At 43.4% G+C, this 20,801-nt stretch overlaps 1 protein-coding gene across 1 annotated transcript in view; it reads right to left on the bottom strand.

Annotated features, from left to right (window-relative positions):
- Window positions 1–20,255, bottom strand: part of MOB1B (MOB kinase activator 1B) — a 57,533-nt gene extending 37,278 nt beyond the window's left edge. Inside the window, exon 1 of the mRNA XM_039350337.1 lies at window positions 20,098–20,255. Coding sequence (XP_039206271.1) covers window positions 20,098–20,111 — 14 coding nt within the window. The 5' untranslated portion in view covers window positions 20,112–20,255. The remainder of the gene's footprint in view (window positions 1–20,097) is intronic.
- Between the last annotated feature and the right edge of the window lie 546 nt (window positions 20,256–20,801).

Here is a 20,801-nt window from a genome sequence, read left to right as displayed (position 1 = left end):
ATAGTGAATCTGTCAAATCCCTTTTTAAAATTCTCTAAGCTGCTGACTATTACAGCAGTGAATTATGTGAATTGGTAAACATTATAAAAAATATGCTATTTGTCTGCCGGTCACCTTTTAATTAAACCTTTTAATTAATCCAGGGAGAAAAATAGCTGACCATATACTTTCTCAGTGTCATCCATAAATTTTATAACAACCTCATTACTTATTATGCCATATTTACCCTAAAAATATTAGGTTTCCCTCAAATAATTTATTTTTTAAAAACTGTCATTTTTATATACTTCTATTACTTTTATAAATAACTCAATATTCCCTGACTGAGCCAAAATTACACCCCTGAAAGGAAAAAAAAAAACCCCACACAAAATCCATTTAGAAAGGGTAGGAACTAAAAGAGTGTCCATAAAGTTGGTAAATGAGATCTCACGAGTGTACAATATATTGGTATGTGATTGCAAAGGCTAAAACAACACTGAAGGGATCAAATGCCTCTGAAATAATTGTTGGATGTAATAACAAAACATCCATGCTTCCTTACAAACTTAATGAAAAGGTTTTGTTTTGAAACGGAGGGATGTTTCTCCCACACCCATGGAAAGAACATCTAAGAGCAGAATTTAAGAAAATCCAGAGGTATTACTGATTTTTCTCTCAGCCGTTCCATGTAATACACGAGGTCTTAAAATTTCAATCCAAAGACTAGCTTTATGCAAGGGATCACACATTATGTAAGGCATACAGGGAAAATGACTGGATAAAGAGAGCTTGATCAGATCAACCCAAAAGGCAAAACCGGAGTTTAAGAAACACTATATGCAACCAAAAAAATCAAAGATGATGCTTGGATTGGAAGCCAAGAATTGCAAAGAGTACCAAAATAAGAAAACACAAGGTTGGCCCATTACAGGTAGCCCTCCACTTAACAACTATTCATTTATGACTATTGAAAGTTACAGTGGCAGCGAAAAAAAGCTTTTTTTTTTCCTCCTAAAGTTGGAAGGGACCTTGGAGGCCATCTAGTCCAACCCCCCTGCTCAGGCAGGAAACCCTGTACCATTTCAGACAAATGGCTGTCCAGTCTCTTCTTAAAAACTTTTAGTGTTGGAGCATTCACAGCTTCTGCAGGCAGGTTGTTCCACTGGTTAATTGTTCTGTCAGGAAGTTTCTCCTTAGTTCCAGCTTGCTTCTCTCCTTGATTAGTTTCCATCCATTGCTTCTTGTCCTGCCTTCAGGGGCTTTGGAGAATAGCCTGACTCCCTCTTCTTTGGGGCAGCCCCTGAGATATTGGAATATTGCTATCATGTCACTCTTAGTCCTTCTTTTCATTAAACTTAGGACCATTCCTTATACGTATCACCATGGCAGCAGCCGCATAGATATGTGATGATAAATTTGAATGCTTGGCAACTGGCGTGTACTTATGACAGTTGGAAGCGTTCTGGGGGTCATGTGGTCGCCATTTGCAACCTTCCCAGCTGGCTTCCAACAAGCAAAGTCAATGGGGGAAGTCAGATGAACTTAACAACCACGGGGGGAAAAAAAGGTCATAAAATCAGGCGTAACTCACTTAACAATCACCCTACCTTGCAACGGAAATTCCAACTGATTCCAATTGTGGTCATATGTTGAGGACTACCTATACCAGTGGTGGCGAACCTATGGCACGGGTGCCAGTGGTGGCACTCAGAACCCTCTCTGTGGGCACACGTGCCGTTCCCCCAGCCTTGCCTCCCCCCGCGACCCCCTCCTCTCCAGCAGCCCCCCCGAAGGAGAGTCGCCCCTGAGCGTGGCCCACGCAGAGCAGCGCAGCCAAGGACATGGCAGCCAGGCAGCAAAGACAAGAATTTGCCTTCACACCCCATCGTGCACAGTTGATGCTGCAGGGTGCGGGCAGAGGGCGTGACCGCCATAGCGCTGCTGGGCTGCCTGGGCAATCTGCGGCGGGCCCTGGAGGCGGTAAGTGGCCCCGCAGGCAGGCGGAGCAGGGGTGGAGTGGGGGCGGGGCCAGTTTTTGGGCACTCAGTCTCTAAAAGGTTTGCCATCACTGACCTATGAGCTTCTGAAGGTCTCTCAAGATGTGGTTACAATCCAGCAGGTCTGGGGACCTCAGGGGACAGAATAACTTATTATTAGCATCTGTCCTTCTATTATATTCCCTTTTCCTGTTTTAGCTTCTATAATTTTTAATTCTTTAAAAATAATTATATAATGCTCAAGTGATGATTGTTTCATTCATTTATAGTTTTCACTGGACTGCTGTACGTCACCTAGATTGGAATGGACAGCCATATAAGTTTGATGAGTAAATAAAAATAAATCAAATCAACTTTGACGTGAATTCACAATACATTCCCTTTTATATCCCCTTGAGGAGACTCGATACATCCAAAAAGACTTAAAAGTGGGCAGTCACTGGGAAACCCTGAATGATGTCTGGGTATGTTAAACAGGAAAGCAAAGGGAGGTAAAGCTTTAAATCTTCCCAGCTTTTCTAAGAGTCTCTTTTTGGCCAGCACAGAGTAAACACCACAGTGTTTTACTTTGCACAATTCACATTCTCTCCCTGTACGGCATGGATACTCGATTATCAATATTGGACAATCTAACACAGAGATAGACAGCCGCAAGTAGAAATTACTGCACTGTAAATAAACACGTTCCAATTTATATTGAATCCCTTAAGATCCTTTATAAATTAAACTGCTGATTCGTTCAGTGTTGACTATCAATTCACACAGGATAAACCCTGGAGGAGGCTGAAGGGAGGCTGCTGGAAGAAATTTCAAGGCAAAGATGGGATCTTACAGAAAATATTTACGGAAAGGAAATAGACAAAACAGTAACAGCTAAGACGAAGGAAGGAAAGAATCAGAGACAAAAGGAATGGGGAGAAAGGCTAATGAAGATATTTAAACAGAAAACAACCAGAAATTGTTTCAAGGTCGAAGCCATGCAAGGAGCTAAGGATTCAAATAAAATTTACTCAGGACACTTTCCAGAAACACATACTAACTGCTGAATTTTATGACTGCATAAACAGACTTAAAACCTTTCTGGGTTTAACTGCGCTGTGTATTTAACACTATAAACTGAGATACAGACTCTATCCAAAGAACAAGAAATATGTTTTATAACCGGCCCCTGGATTACTTAAGATTGTTTCTGGTAAAGTTAAAACACCCCTGGATCTTTTCGTGTGTAGCCAGGTGTTAAGTTAATCGCCCAAGTTAAATCCAGGACTGAAATAGTAAACTCAGAATATGCTGTGATGTGAGAAAGACGTATTCTTATCTTGGCACAAGAGAATCTGAGAAACAAAGGCTAGTTTCCTGTTATAAAGCAGCGGTGAAATGAAAACACATCAGCCTTCGGGAGGAAACCCTGAAAATGGCGATTAACACGAGAAGGAACTAAAAAGGGAAGAAAGCAAATTAAAATATTCTCGTAATAGAGGCATGTGGCTACAGTCATCTAAACGGAAATGCTGTACGAGATAGATGTGCAAAAAGCTACACTGAAATGCGGTGAACGTTCAGTGCTCTTTTGTGCTCTTTTATTCTCCGTACCTAACCAAAGGGAACAGAATAAAGCCACAGAAATCACATTTCCCTTTTCCATAACCAAAATGCCTCTTGCGAATAAATGCACCCAGCACCTCAAGTCTTCAAGCACCAGTCTTTACTTGGATCAATTAGGTGCCTTTCTCTGTATAGGAGGGGCTATATTAGAAATACTGAACAGATAATTTTACAAAACTTATGCTATTAAAAGATCCCTTATTTTTCATATTGAAATATGGAGTATTGCATTGCATCCTTTAAAAAAAAAAAAAAACCCGAAACAAGACCTAGAAGCTTTCTAAAGAACAGGAAGTGGTTGCTGTTATTTATAATTTTTCAACTAAAGAAGTCAGGCTTCCGGATGGCCACTGCTGATATGATTGGGATACTGGCCAACACTGGCGAGGGGTGGCAAACTGCAGATGGACACAATTAATAATAATAATAATAATAATAATAATAATAATAATAATAATAATAATGTTGGAAGGGACCTTGGAGGTCATCTAGTCCAACCCCCTGCTCAGGCAGGAAACTCTACACCATTTCAGACAAACGGCTGTCCAGTCTCTTCTTAAAAACTTCCAGTGTTGGAGCATTCACTGCTTCTGGAGGCAGGTTGTTCCATTGGTTAATTGTTAATTTGCTATCTTGTCTGGAACACAAATTTAAGCGGATTAATCCCCAAAGGCCTTTGTAGACTACCACCTCTATAAATCAGTTTAAATACTTATAAACCACTCCAAAGAAATATACTAAAAACACAATTTGCTTTAATCAATAGCTTAATCTCTCACAGCCCTCTCAGATCCCCATTCACTGAAATTCTTTGTCATCATTTGCAAAAACTCTTCATTGCTCCAGTTGTACTATACATAGTCTAATCAAAAATAAGCTCATTTTATTTCTGTTCCACAAAACCCAAAGAGGCAGAGTAAGCAGATAAAAACCAAAATAACTGACAATTCTGAAAGTGGATATCCCATGCTAAAACAAGCAACTAAAATTGCAGATGAATTGTTAACTTTAACACAACGGACTATTTTAGATGTGAACTTTTACTGGAATATTATTTAAGCGAATCATATTGTGGGACCTAACTTTCGTGGCAGCATAAAATTTCTTGCTTTGCGTTGCTCAGAAGTCAAAATAGCCCACGTTAAATTGAAATTCTTTTTCCTACCAACCTGGGTACGTTACCAGCTACGCAACTTGTTATTTCAACACAAGCCAAGTTTCAACACGAGAACAGTCTTGCCAAATTAGAACAAAAATAATCATCCATTCTAATCAGGCAGCCTCATACAAGCTTCCAAAAACAACAGTTCTCCTGATTGTCTATGCTATTTTATAATCAGAAATGCTGTTCCCAAATCTGGGCTTGGACTGTTGTCACTATGGGAAGCAGCCACTGATAAGAGTTCTCTATTCAAGGACTGTACCGCTCTCATTACAAGCTGCAACAAATAAACGTAATAATTTATAAATATGTGAATCAGGAAAAGGCTTAAAAGTCGATCCCGCAATTAGAGGTCTGGAGGCTAAAACATATAAGGAACGGTTGCTGGAATTGGGTATGTCTAGTTTAATGAAGAGAAGGACGAGGGGGGGCATGATAGCAGTGTTCCAGTATCTCAGGGGCTGCCCCAAAGAAGAACGAGTCAAGCTCTTCTCCAAAGCCCCTGAAGGCAGGACAAGAAGCAACAGATGGAAACTGTCCAAGGAGAGAAGCAACCTAGAACTAAGGAGAAACTTCCTGACAGTTACAACAATTAACCAGTGGAACAACCTGCCTCCAGAAGACGTGAATGCTCCAATACTGGAAGTTTTTAAGAAGAGACTGGACAGCCATTTCTCTGAAATGGTATAGAGCAGTGGTGGCGAACCTATGGCACGGGTGCCAGAGGCGGCACTCAGAGCCCTCTCTGTGGGCACGCGCGCCGTTGCCCCAGTCCTAGGCCTTCAGCTGGGTTTTATAAAACCTTTTCGCTTTAGGCCTCCGCTGCCGTGTGCAAAAAAAAAAAAAAAAAGTTCAATCAGTCAATTTCAACTTCTCACAGGAAAAAAAAAGATCTTGCAAAGTTGGAATTGATTGATTGAACTTTTTAGTCCCACCCAGTCTGCCGTTACCACCGCAGCCATACCCACCCAATGGGCCACGCCCAGCCGGCACTTGACGATGCATAAGTGGGTTTTGGGTTGCAGTTTGGGCACTCGGTCTCTAAAAGGTTCGCCATCACTGGTATAGAATTTCCTGCCTGAGCAGGGGGTTGGATTATTATTATTATCTGTAATGAATCGGCCTCAAATTCAGTTTTTCATGAACATTATGAGCCATTAACACTAACCAGTGATAATCTATAATAGGGGTACCCAACCCCTGATCCGTGGACCAGCACCAGTCCATGACATGCCAGAATCCAGTCCGCGCAAACAAGCAAAGCCCATCCATGGGATGCAGGCAGCACATGAAACCACGCCCCCCCTCCAGTCCGTGGAAAAACTCTCTCTATTGAACCGGTCCCTGATGCCCCAAAGGTTGGGGGCCTCTGCTCTATAACAAAGATCCCAAGCCACTTTAAAGGTCACAATCATGGTTAAATAACGGTAAAAGTTTCCCCGTCTGGTAATATCCAACACTAGGGGGCAGTGCTCATCTCTGTTTCGTAGCCAAGAGAGCCAGGGTTGTCCAAAGACCGCTTCTGTGGTCATATAGCGAGTCTGACTATATGTCAAGGCATACAGAACAGTTACCTTCCCACCAAAGTGGTACCTATTTATCTACTCGCATTTGCATGCTTTCAAACTGCTAAGTGGGCAGGAGCTGGGTTAAGTAGTGGGAGCCCACCCTGTCACGCGGCGCTCGGTTCTTGAACCCAGGCCGTCAGCTTTCCAGATGACAAATTCAGCTTCTTTAACCGCTGAGCCATCGCGCCCCCACCCCCCATGGTTAAATATACAGCAGCTTGAGCAAACTGAAGATGGGGTGACCTATTCTCAGCAAGCACAGAGTAAAGAGATTAGCAAAGATAAGTGGCTTTTCTTTCAGGCACTAGAGCCAGGATCTTGAAGGACCTGGCTTGAAATGATGGGTGGATGAATGTGAATTTTATCAGGGCTTGCAACCATGTTTGTTGTTTAAAATATCAGTAGTATTTTTTAGGGCGTTGTGATTTTTATCTGTTCACTACTCAAAACTCCTTCTGAAAGATGGGCAGCTATATCAATTTATTAATTAAATAAATAAGGACAGCTAATTACAGTTAACACGAAGGCAATGTCCTGCCAGCAAGCCAGCCTTGCATGATTCCAAAACAGAATAACAGAACAGAATAACAGAGTTGAAAGGGACCTTGGAGGTCTTCTAGTCCAACCCCCTGCCGAAGCAGGAAACCTATAAGCTTCAGGACAAATGGTTGTCCAATCTCTTCTTAAAAACGGAAAAACAGATTTGAAGAGATATGAAAAGGATATGCAGATTACAGCATTGTAAAAAATAAATAAATGATATCAGTAAGTAAAAACGTTTAATGCTTCATTTTCAATTTCTAAACCTTCCAACTCCAGGCCAAATATTTAAATTTCTAAAGCTAATACAAAAATGTTAGTTATGGGATACTTCGGCAAAGGGTTTGACAGCTCTACCCTGTATTGATCCTATGCCAATTACCGCAAGCCACTTCTGTCATTCTTCTGAAAGAGCAGGGAGAATTTCTTATTATTTGGAGAATGCAGATTGCTATATTCCAGGGATTTGGAAGGGTGTCCCATGTCAGTGTTTTGAAGAAAATGGGGATTCCACAAAGCCTGAGTTTGTTATAAAGAAGACACCCAGCCCTAATTTTCTACACAGGAAATAATCTTATCAGCTGTCACTTCATTGCTGATATTTGCTGCAGTTCAGTGATTACATAAAGTAACAGCTTGACAAAGAACAACCATGTTTTTATCCAATGTATACTGTAGGGAATAAGGAAGATGATTCGGCAGAAATGTGTGAGAACTGTTAGTTAAGCAAAAGAGACTGATTTTTTTTTTTAAAGTCTAGAGCAGTGGTTCTCAACCTGTGGGTCGGAATCCCATTTGGGTCGAACGACCATTTCAGGGGGTCGCCAAACAATGCAGTCCGCCATTTCCCCCCCCCCCCTTTTCCTTAGCTGTGCTACTCCCTTTTATTCTATTGGCTTTTGAAAGCCAATAGACTCTCTTGAATAGAGTCTAATTCTATTGGCTTTCAAAAGCCAATAGGAATTGTCCAGGCTGTCTCTGCCCTGCTGAGCCCGCCAAAAGTCCCATTCTGCAAACGGTGCTGCACCAGTTGAGTAGTCCTCGACTTACGACCGGTTGAGTAGTCCTCAACTTACGACCGGTTGGGGATTGCGGCATTAAAAAGGTTGAGAACCACTGGTCTAGAGCAATGAGCAATGGCTGGGCTCAGGCAGAGATGCCTCTCTGATTCATTGGAATAATATACAGTAGTGGCCAAAATTGTGGAAACCTTTTGGGAAAAGTGTACAGCAGAAATGCCACCTTTGGTTAAGTTTCCACCCTTTTTTCTTCTAATTTTTTTATAACTGTAGCCTTGTTCACTTAATAATACTATTTTACATCACTTTCTGGGCGACCAGTCAAGTCTTTGCACCATTACTTTAATTTTATTACGTTTTACAAGTTCACTCAATGAAAGAACACAAAAAAACCCAACCAACTGGATAGCGATCACATAACACACTGACAAATGTCCTCCTCTCAGCTTCAATACAGAACATCAATAACTGAATCCTACTGTGATCTGATTGGCCCATTGCCAAAACAAGATGACACCCGATTGGCTCTCTAAACACTCATGCTCATTGGCTACAATCAGAGGAAGGAAAGCTATCTGATATCAACCTAAGCAAGTTGTGCTTCCTTTTTCTGGTTATTTGGCTATATCTTTTCATAGAATGCATGCAGTACAGATAATTGAACAAACTATGTTGCATTACGTTCTTGATTAAATTATCTTTCCATTGATAATATAATTTTATGGTACTACTCCAAAAAAAAAAAGCGGTGTTATTAGCCATCAAACCTCAAAAATACGCTTTTCCCAAAAGGTTTCCACAATTTTGTCCACTACAGTAAGAAGAGGGAGGAGATACTACACAATCAGACTTGCACAATTGTGTTGGTATAAACCAGGGGTCTTCAACCTTGGCCCTTTTATGACTTGTGGACTTCAACTCCCAGAATTCCTCAGCCAGGCACAAGTCATAAAAGGGCCAAGGTTGGAGACCCCTGGTATAAACAATCTCAATAAAAGGAAGTTTACAGATAGTCCTCCAGTTACAAGTGTAATGGAGCCTGCCCATTCCATTCGTAACTCGAAAACTCATGGGAGTGAATCTCATACCTGGAACGTTAAGTGAACATGAGGTATTTCAGGGTGGGGAAGGCCATAGAGGGCCTAGTTATGGAACAGGCCCTCAAGGCCTCCCTGACCCAATAAGATACTTCATGTTTCCCCCTCCCTTCCTGCTGCATCAACTCACCTGGAAAAGATAGTAATAACAATAATAATAATAATAAAGTTGGAATGGACTTTGGAGGTCATCTAGTCCAACTCCCTGCTCAGGCAGGAAACCCTATACCAGTGATGGCGAACCTTTTAGAGACCGAGTGCCCCAAAACGCCCCCCCCACCCGTCCCCGCTCCGCTGTGCCCACTGGGCCACCCATCACCTCCACGGCCTACCACAGACACCCAGGTAGCCCAGCAGCGCCATGGCGGCTGCGCCCTCCGCCTGTGTCCCACAGCAGCATCTGTGTGCGATGGGGCGCAAGGGCAGAGTCTTGTCCCTGCTGTCCGGCTACCATGTCCTTGACTGCGCTGCTTCATGTTGGCCATGCCCAGGGGCGACTCTCCTCCAGATGAGGAGGGGGCTGTGGGAGAAGGCGGGGCTGGGGCGATGGTGCGTGTGCCCACAGAGAGGGCTCCGAGTGCCGCCTCTGGCACCTGTGCCATAGGTTTGCCACCACTGCCCTATACCATTTCAGACAAATGGCTGTCCAATCTCTTCTTAAAAACTTCCAGTTTTGGAGCATGCACAACTTCTGGAGGCAAGTTGTTCCACTGGTTAATTGTTCTCACTGTCAGGAAGTTTCTCCTTAGTTAGTTTCCATCTATCTCCTCTCTGCCGCGGTTCCTGCTGCCGCCTGGATCTGAGGCTGGGGTCACTTCCATATGCCTCCGGAGGTTGGATTCGGGCACCTGAGGCCTTTTCCAGGTCATTGCCACCTGGATCTGAATAACCAGGGTGAATGTTGCACTGCCACTGCGGTCGCTCGTCAAGTGTGAACGACTACTAAGGTGCGGCAACATTCGTAATTTTGGGACATGCTTGTAAGAACTAGGGGGCAACTTGGGGACTACCTGTAGTTGATTTGCTGACTGATCTACGTAGTGAGGTTGACAATAAGGGAACATAAATACAGATAGTCCTTGATTTATGATCCCAATTGAGGCCAACATTTCTGTTGCTAAGTGAGTTTTGCCCCATTTTACAAGTTGCCACAATTGTTAAGTGAATCACGGCAGTTGTTAAGTTAGTAACACGGTTTGTTAAGTGAATCTAATGTTCCCATTGACTTTGCTTGTCAGAAGGCCGCAAGAAGGGATCACGTGATTCCAGGACAGCGCAACTGTCATAAATATGAAGCAGTTGCCAAGTGTCTGGATTTTGATCACGTGACAACAGGGATGCTGTAAGTGTAAAAAACGGTCACAAATCACTTTTTTCAGTGCTGTTCAGTGTTGGTCACTAAATGAAAGGACTATCTGGAGGACTATCTGTAGTCTCCAGGACTGCTGGTGATGTGATGCAAACTGAAAAGATACCAAAATAGATTCCTTGAGGCTCAAATAAATTCACTCAGAAAATTCCAGGAGACATTCAAGTGTCATGGATGGATGGGGGGATGGATGGGTGGGTTGATGGGTTTTCCAGGAGGCTGATGTGTATTTCATGGAGATCACTCTTAGTGTGTCTTCCAATATCTCAGGGGCTGCCACAAAGAAGAGGGAGTCAAGCTATTCTCCAAAGCGCCTGAAGGCAGGACAAGAAGCAACGGATGGAAACTAATCAAGGAGAGAAGCAACCTAGAACTAAGGAGAAACTTCCTGACAGTTAGAACAATTAACCAGTGGAGCAACCTGCCTCCAGAAGCAGTGAATGCTCCAACACTGGAAGTTTTTAAGAAGAGACTGGACAGCCATTTGTCTGAAATGGTATAGGGTTTCCTGCCTGAGCAGGGGGTTGGACTAGATGACCTCCAAGGTCCCTTCCAACTTCTTCTCTTCTTCTTCTTCTTCTTCTTCTTCTTCTTCTTCTTCTCTTCTTCTTCTTTCTTCTTCTTCTTCTTCTTCTTCTTCTTCTTCTTCTTCTTTCTTCTTCTTCTTCTTCTTCTCCTTCTCCTTCTCCTTCTCCTTCTCCTTCTCCTTCTCCTTCTCCTTCTCTTCTTCTTCATATTATTATTATTATTATTATTATTATTATTATTATTATTATTATTACATTATCAGTATCCCCGAATACCAACTAATTGAAGTTGAGTGTGCTACGAATCTCTAACCAAAAATCATCCAGCAACTTTCCACAGCTTGAACCTGGGCTTCTTGATTTAACTCAACATCTTAACCATACCACTACATTACCTCTCATCGCGCCAACATAAGAGAATCTTTACCATTGCTTTTTGGATTTTAAAAATGTAGGGAAGAAATAACTAAGCTGAATGTTACCTTCTTCCACTAAGCTGATATGCTAAGTCTTGATTCTGCATGCAGCTTTCTCTTGCGGAAGGAGGAGGTGAGGGGAACAAGGTGAGTTTCTTATATTCAACAAAATTAGTGTTGACCTTGGTAGGGAAATACTTTCTCAAGATAAACAGTAAGCAGATCTCCAATCTTCAAACTTGACCTTTGTTTAGTGTAAATAATGTCTAGCAGGCATCCTATTAGCTTGATTCAGGGACGTCTGTGTGTCCTTTGTAGTCATAACATGAGCACCCAAATAAGCCCTTCCTTTCTCAGAGATGTGTAAGATAGGACAGTTGTTCTAGAAATTTAACATAGCTTCAAGCAATGAGAAGTTATTTTGGTTACCCAGCTTAGTCAGCTATCAAAAAAATGCACGATGTGGTTCTTATTCTGAAATGTTAGCCTACACAGAAGCTCAACGGGACCGTACCAGCCTTTAGAAAAAAAACGAGCTTAAACTCTGGAACGTCCTATTTATGAAAACTGGCTTTTTTGATCACCCAGCGCAGTCTGTTTTGCTTAAAGCGTCATTCTTATCTGGGATGAAAATTCTAATCTAGCCCCGCTATGTCAAAGAATCTTTTGCCAAGCACTATAAAGCCAAATGCTAAATAAAACCTGGAAAGTTGTGCTTTATTGCCAAGCTCTAGTACAAAACTGTGTGAATGACTCCATTTACCTTTTAATGAAATAAACCTTAATTAATTTCTCTTTTACGGTATTCAGAAAAGTGGGTTGAGTGAACCAGAGCCTTTTAGATTGCAGATTTTTAAAAAATTCTATGCTACCATATAAGCCAGACATGTCAAACACAAGGCCCGGGGGCTGGATGCGGCCCACGAAGTGGTTTCATGTGCCCCGCGAAGCCATCCTGGAAACAGTGAGGGAACGGCCCCCGCTGCCTTGGCCCTGGCCCAGGCCGGCCGGGAGCCAATGTACAATTTTGTGGTGGCCATCTATGCTGAAACGCATTCAGTCTTAGCTACACAAGGCCATCTGGAAACAGTGAGGAACCAGCCCCTGCTGCGTCAGCCCCGCCCCCTGGGTGCATGCTGGGGAGGTGTCACCCTTTCTGAGGAATGAAGAAATGCACCATGCTTTGGCGCTTGCCCCAGTCCCACCCCCTTCTGCCAGAGACCCTCAGATCTGTCCCACTCCTGCCCAGGGCCCCCCCTAGGCACCCTTGACGCGAACGATGTAGAGCTGGCCATGCCTACCCAGTAGGCCACATCCACTCCATCCACGCCCACCCAGTAGGCCGCACCCACCCTGGCCACACCCACCCGCCCCCCCAAGGGCAACCACAATGCTGATGCGGCCCTCAATGAAATTGAGTTTGACACCCCTGGTATAAGCTGCCCATAATTGCTTCAAAGCAAGATGGGTGGCATTATAAATTTATAAATATTTTAAATAACTCAAGGCAACAAACGAACTCCGTCCTCCTCCTGGTTTCCCACATCCCTGTACAGTGGAGTTGGGCTGAGAAAGAGGGACTAGCCCTAATTTGCAAAGCTGGCTTTCATGGCTAAGACGGGACTAGAACTCACAACCTCCTAGTGATTGACCCAAAGTCACTAAGGCAGCTTTCATGCCTAAAACAGGAATACAACTCTCGGTCTCCTGGCTTCTAGTCTGGTACCTTATCTACTATAACAAACTCGTTCTCTTATAATAAATTTGGATATCACAAATACTTGGCCAAAATTTGTTTTTCAAAAAATATTTTTAATAAAATCAGATGTGTCTTAAGTTATTTGCCGAGCATACCTCATATTTCTCTGTTTGCCGTAGGAAGGTTTTTTACTTTTAACTTAGAACAGGGGTGTCAAACTCAATTTCACTGAGGGCCACATCAGCATTGCGGTTGCCCTGGGGGGTGTGTGTGTGGCCAGAGTGGGTGCAGCCTACTGGGTGGGTGTGGATGGAGTGGGTGTGGCCTACTGGGTGGGCGTGGCCAGTTCTACATCATTCGCATCAAGGAGGCCTGTGGGGGCCTGGGCAGGAGTGGGACAGATCTGAGGGTCTCTGGCAGAAGGGGGGGTGGGACCAGGGAAAGTGCCAAGATGGCCACCACAAAATTGTACATTGGCTCCGGCCAGCCTGGGCCATGGCCAAGGCAACGGGGGCTGTTCCCTCACTGTTTCCAGGATGACTTCACGGGCCATATGAAACCACTTCACAGGCCGCATCCGGCCCCCGGGCCTTGTGTTTGACGTGTCTGACATAGAAGCAGCCAATGAATTTGCTATTAAAATAATTCATTCTGATGTTCTCAATGGTAAGGAAGACATCGGAGAATAAGATCTTCCATACTGCTAAATGTGATTAACCAATGCATCTTATGCAATATTTATTTCTTTGACGGGTAGACATTGTTGGAACCTTTCTCTGTCCTTTGTCCAGATCATAAAGTTACAACTGATAACGAGTGCTATCATGTAATTGTTGTTTGATTGTTTATTGATGCCGTCATACTTCTATTTTTCAGAAGGACACATACAAGCTGCTGCTGTTCTATCAAGGCATATGGAGGGAGGTTTTTTTTTTAAACTGTGTTTTGTATATATAGAAAATCCACCAAATAGATTTTTTTGTAGCTAGAAGGAAGGAAATATACCTGGATTTTTATGAATTTGGGATAACATGCAAGTCTTACCAGGAGATGAATCTGGACTAATTTTAAGATTCTCATATGTTCAGTTACTGCCTAAAACTTTTGTCTGTATATTTGTGTTTGTATGTGTATGTGTGTGCTACATAAGGACACCGTTTCTAAATTCTATTATGCAAACAATTTTGGTTTATGAAATCTAGAAAAAGAATTAGGGATAAGACCTCTAACAGATAGTTTGAAAATGCTGAGGGGGCGTTCTTCATTTCCTAAATGAAGGATATAAAACAACACAGGTGCTATGAGAGCAAAAATCTTGGATAAGAAGCATACTTTATTTTTTAAATATGATTTTTTTCTGCAAATAAACAATTCTGCTGGCAATTTTGTAATTGACTCTAACTCAGCTAAATCAAGAGGAACTGAGAAAATAAAATTTCAACAGCATGTTCCCCCTCCCCCCCTCAAGCATTCTTTCTTAGGCGATTTAAATAATCCAAATAAAAGCAGTGGTGTGTTGCCATATGCTACTACGCCCACAAGAACTATCTTTAACATCTTCCTGGGAATTGCAGGGTGGGTTTTTGTCACTATGCAGCAATTTGTTCTTTTAAAAAAACACTGCCAACTTGAAGATTCGGTCTCAGATTTCCAGTAAAATATTCATGACTGTCTAACCATCCAGAATCTTATGAGCACACAACCCACAATTCTGGTGTACAAACCAGCCACACCAACTCCAGAGATCAGAAAGAAATAAACTGGGCATGTATATGCCATATGCCGTAATTTGTCTAAAATACTTGGGAATTCCTGTTCTCTCTACTGGAGAACAAGAACACAGCTTTTCTCTTGTTAATTCAAGATGTTTAATTTCCAGCACCAACTCTAATTGCCACAACAGAAATTAACTTAAAACACCTGAATATATATATATTTCTGAGGTTTTCGCGGGTGTGTGTATGTAGGTCTTTGGTTATTCGGGTTTTCTCTCACATCAAATTGGAAGTGTCTTGGCGATGTTTTGACGAAGTCTCATCCGTCATCTTCAGGCTGGTGTTTTCGGCTTTGTACTTCTAGGATCACACATTCTATGATCACACATTGCTCCTAGAAGCACGAAGCCGAAAACACCAGCCTGAAGATGACGAATGAGACTTCGTCGAAACGTCGCCAAGACACTTCCAATTTGACGTGGGAGAAAACCCGAACAACCAAAGACCTACATATATATATATGTAGGTCTTTGGTTGTTCGGATTTTCTCCGTGTAAAATTGGAAGTGTCTTGGCGACGTTTCGACGAAGTCCCATTCGTCATCTTCAGGCTGGTGTTTTCAGCTTCGTGCTTCGAGGAGCACGAAGCTGAAAACACCAGCCTGAAGATGACGAATGGGACTTCGTCGAAACATCACCAAGACACTTCCAATTTTACGCGGGAGAAAACCCGAACCAAAGACCTACATACAAACACCCGCGAAAACCTCAGAAAACACACACACACACACACACACACACATGAATTGCATGTTTGCATCTCCTATTTGTTAAGAGCCCAAAACAAATAGAGAAAAGCTGCATTCCCCTCATCCTTAATTCCAGGTTTATCTGCTTATTACATTTCTATTGTCAGTCCTAAGACATCAAAAGTTTCTTGCAATTTCCAGGTGTTGAGACTTAGGGGCCAAAAAGAAGTACCAGACAGCAATTTTGCTGTTTTTTTTATCAGGAGGGTGAAAGCAGCATAGCAGCCCTGGGCTACATGCTCCACACCTTTTGAATATGGCTTCAATTTCACCCCACGTGGAAAAGGGACAGAGTTCACAAGGCCACGAGGTTGCTTTCATCTATCTGATCTTTGCTTGTTTCTCTTGTGTGGGTTTGAGCAAGCAAAATAAAACAACAGGGAAATAATACTAGTGCACAGCACATAGCCAAGGGTTTGGCATGTGCTTCCCTGTCTGGGAACAACAGTTTTACAAGCAATCAATCTGCACATGTCAGAGTATAGTCTCCTTGTTTTTAATATTGTATGGAACAATATTAAAAACGGGGATCAATATACACTATTCATCTTATTACTAGGACTCGTCAGAGTAGGCAAATCAGGAGATCCCTTGTAGAACTGCCAGTAGAAACAAAAGCTGGGTCACCTACTTTAGCCACAGTAACCAAATCTAGCTGTGTGTAGATTTATACTTCCGCTAACCAGAAAGCACAAGATGATAGTAACGTTAGGGAAAACAGGTGAGAAAGGACTGGCTCCACAGTTGAGAATAGAAGTACAGGGAGTCCTCGACTTACAACAGTTCATTTAGTGACTGTTCAAAGTTATAACGGCACTGAAAAAAGTGACTTGCGACCGTTTTCCATAGTTATGACTGCTACAGCACCCACATGGTCACGTGATCAAAATTCAAATGCTTGTCAACTGACTCATATTTATGACCGGTGCAGTGTCCCGGGGTCATGTGATCCCTTTTGCGACTTTTGTGACTTTCCGACAAGCAAAGTCAATGGGGGAAGCCAGATTCACTTAACAACTGTGTTACTGACTTACCAACTGTGGTGATTCATTTAACAACTGTGGCAAGAAAAGTCGCAAAATGGGGCAAAATTCACTTAACAAATGTCTCACTTAGTAGCAGAAATTTTGGGATCATTTGTGGTCGTAAATTGAGGACTACCTGTAGTCCTCAACGTACTGCTACAATTGGGATCAGAATTCCCGCTGCTAATCAAAGTAATTTGCATCCAATTTTAAGAGCATTTTTCCCATTGGTTGTTAAGCAAATCACAACAGTTGTTCAGTGACACATGTGGTTGTTAAGTGAATCTAGCTTTCCCTATTGACTCTTATTGGAAGCTGGCTAGGAAGGCCAGAAGGTAATCAATTAGCCCAAAGTTAGGCAACCTTGGCCCTTTTATGACTTGTGAACTTCAACTCCCAGAATTCCTGAGCCAGCCATGCTGAGGGGAAAGGGAGAGTTTCCAAGTTGAGCTAGGCTGGCTCAGGAATTCTGGGAGTTGAAGTCCACGAGTCATAAAAGAACCAAGGTTGCCTACCTCTGGCCTATGTCTAGGTCGCTTTATGACTCGTGGACTTCAACTCCCAGAATTCCTGAGCCAGCATAGCTCAGCTTGAAAACCTCTCCCTTTCCCCTCAGCATGGCTGGTCAGGAATTCTGGGAGTTGAAGTCCACGAGTCATAAAAGAGCCAAGGTTGCCTGCCCCTGAACTAGCCCCAGGATGCAGCAACCATCCTAAATTGTGATCACCTGACTATGGGGATGCTGCAATAGTCATAAGAACACATGTCACTTTTTAAAAATATAATTATAACTTCAAAGGACCACAAAATGAATGGTGGTAAGTCAAGAACTGTTGCACAAGTTACATTTTTCAGCTTGCAGTGATCAAATGTGGTCAGACTGCAATACTTCCGTTCTCACAATTAGCCAGGATAACAACAGTTCAATACTATCTCCATAGCCATGTTGCCATCAGTTTTCACTAACTCAGTCTTGGTCTTCAATAAAGTGCTAAGAATTGTTAAGCCTTGAAGGCCCCAGGATATCCCTTGGTATTTACCCTTTAAATCAGTGGTTCTCAACCTTTCTAATGCCGCGACCCCATAATACAGTTCCCCATGTTGTGGTGACCCCCAACCACTTATAATCACCGGGTGCCAGGGGCTTGGCCAAAGAAAAGGGGGAAAAAATGGCGGACAGCCTTGTTTGGCGACCCCCGTGAAATGGTCGTTCGACCCCAAATGGGGTCCCGACCCACAGGTTGAGAACCACTGCTTTAAATGGTAATTCGTTTAACTAATATCTTTTATCACAATTACAATGTCTCCAGTCCTGTAGAGCTTTAGTTTCTGCTTTTGAACTAGAAAACCAAATTGAAAAAAAAAAAAAAGGCTGCACATATGTATGTGCTAGTCATGACTGGGCATAAAAACATCTCCAAATTAATAGAGCCAACTTTTTGAATTTTGGAACTGATACCAATACTGTTAGAAAAATTGATTTAATAAATATGGATCATACCCCTGAGATATTTATTATTCCATAGGTTTAATAAAATTCATAATTTGTTGTTCCTTGTGTGCTATTTTAGGAGTAAAACCGTATTTATAAACGCTGCTTCCTCAAAAGTTAACATCAGAGAATTTAGTAAGGACTGTTATTTATTGTTAAAAATTTATTCATGAGTTCAAGGCAACATATATAACTCCTCACAAAGGATGTAACAATCTTTAATAGATGTTCTCCCAGCAGTTCTCAAAGGTCAATAGTGGAAGTAGGGACATCATTTTTATTAGCACGGTTGTAAAATTTACTCTCCCAAACAATAAAAAAAAATCAGTGTAAAAAACCATGTCTGTTCCACTGCAATCTGAAGCAAAATACAAAATTCTGAGGACGTACATTATATTACTGTAAAGGAAAGCTGCACAGTGCATTTCCTCTAGATATTCTAGAAAGGCCCATCGAGCTATTAAGAACCACACAACTGTCTTCTAAATTTAGATACATATTTTTTAAAGGATTATCTTTTTAACTCGATCATAAACTTGCTTCTCTCTACAGCCAGAATTTGTCAAAGATCATTAAGAAAAACCAGCCAGAATTTGTCAAAGATCATTAAGAAAAACCAGAACAGTGCAACCCGCACAGCTGCCATCAACAGCCAATATGTGAAAGGGGGAGGAAGGCCATCTCTATATCACAGCACCAACTGGGTGAAGCTGCCAATCTGGATTTCAAAGGGCAAAAAACCCAAACAATGCACATGTACACAAAACGTTTCTAAATTGGGCATCTCCGTCGCTTCATCGGATGAACCCAGAAAAAAAAAAAAAGCCACCAGGGTGGCTGAAAAGACTCTTGTAAAGAAAGGATGATTGATTACAGGACCCCTTGACAAGGGTGGGAGATGCCATTCCATTTTATGGCTGCAAAAGGAGACCCCTGGGGAGCCACCCAGCTGCTGTCAAGCAGAGATGGGGAAGGGGGACAGAGGGAAGCAAAGACATAAAGTGGGGGGGCGTGCTGAACCATTATCCTGCCCCAATTTAACTGCAGGGAGTTCATTTATTTAGATTTATCGGCTACCCAGCTCCAGTTGACACAAGACCCTTCACACACACCCACACCCGCATACACTCCCCCACCACCATATGGATCACAGAACACCCCAAAATAAGGACTATTCTCTCCCACCCACCCAAATTTTACTTGAGTGGCTTTCTGGGAAAGAAAAACACGTAAAACTTTTTCAAAGCAGACCTTGGTGGTGGTGGGGGAAGGCAACTCACCCCCCAGCCCTGTTTCCACATAAGGATGGACCTCTAAATCCCCATTCTCCCCATTACGGGCCCGGAGATCCCGCTCCCCAATATCCTGGCCCTCAATGGTAGCCATTTATGGGGGGAGAGAAAGGCCAGCCAAGGCACCCCACTTCCTTCTCCCCCCTTCCCCAAATAAATAATATACGTTTTATAAAAGTGCTTTTTTCCCCTCCGGAAATCAAGCTGGACCGGAAGAAGCAGCTGGCCTTGAAAGAGAGGGAGAAAGGAAGGGAGGAAGGAAGGAAGGAAGGAAGAAGAAAGAATTGGAAAAGGAAGGAAAGAAAGGAAGGAAGGAAGGAAGGAAGGAAGGAAGGAAGGAAGGAAGGAGAAAGTATTGGAAAAGGAGAAAGGAAGGAAGGAGAAAGAATTGGAAAAGGAGAGAGGGAGGAGAAACAATTGGAAAAGGAGGAAGGAAGGGAAGGAAGGAAGGAAGGAAGGAAGGAAGGAAGGAAGGAAGGAAGGAAGGAGAAAGAATTGGAAACGGAGGGAGGGAGGAAGGAAGGAAGGACCGGGCCGAGGAAGCCAGCCGGAGGAAAGGGCCAGGCCGAAGGGAGAGAAGTGCCTCGCCGGCGGCCCCACCGAGCTTTCCGGCCGCTTCTGCCCCGAAGCCCGCCCGCTCCCCTCACGCCTTCCTCGGCCACGGGCGGAGGCGCCTCGGGCTGCCTACTGCTGAGGGCCCGGCCGGCCAGGCTCAGGGTTGTTCCCCGCCGGCGAGGCTGCCGGAGCCCGAGGCGGTTCCGCCGGACGCGTCTCGGGCACTTACAACAAGAAGCTCATGATGGCGGCGCGGCGGCGGCGGCGGAGCAAGAGCGGCTGCCTGGGCGCAGCTCCCAATGGCAGGCGGCCGCGGCGGGCGAAAGAGGAGGAGGGAAGGCGGGCGGGCCCTGACGAGGCCAGCCGCCGTCCGGAGCCGCCTCTGGTGGCCGCGCCTCCCCTCGCGGGGCTGGGACCCGCCAGCTCCCGCCCCAAGAAGGCGGGAAGGCAGGCAGGCGGGCTGGGTGGGCACGATGGGAGTTGTAGTCCCACGCGCCTGGAGGGCGGAAGTCTAGCCGACGTGCAGGACGATGGTTTGCCCGCCTTGTGGCCGATGGAGGGTGGCCTTTTTATATTTCCCCTGGTCCTTCTGCGCTTCTTGGGCCTTCCTGCTGCAGGTGCTATTCAACAGGTGCCTGCCCACACTATCTACCTGTCTGTCTATTGTCTGTCTGTCTGTCTATCTCTATCATCCATCTATCTATCAATCTATTTTTATCATCCATCTATTTATCATCATCAATCATCTGTTTGATTTCTATCACCTATCTGTCTACCTATCATCTATAATCCATCACCCGTCTATCATCTATCAATCATCTATCAGTCTATCATCTACCGAATCTATCATCCATCAATCATCTATTAATTAATTATCTATCTATCTATCTATCTATCTATCTATCTATCTATCTATCTATCTATCTATCATCT

This window comes from Crotalus tigris, unplaced genomic scaffold (assembly GCF_016545835.1).
Source record: "Crotalus tigris isolate CLP2741 ecotype Arizona unplaced genomic scaffold, ASM1654583v1 scf7180000018322.853269, whole genome shotgun sequence".
Taxonomy (NCBI): Eukaryota; Metazoa; Chordata; class Lepidosauria; order Squamata; family Viperidae; genus Crotalus; species Crotalus tigris.
This window is presented reverse-complemented; position numbering and strand designations above follow the sequence as displayed.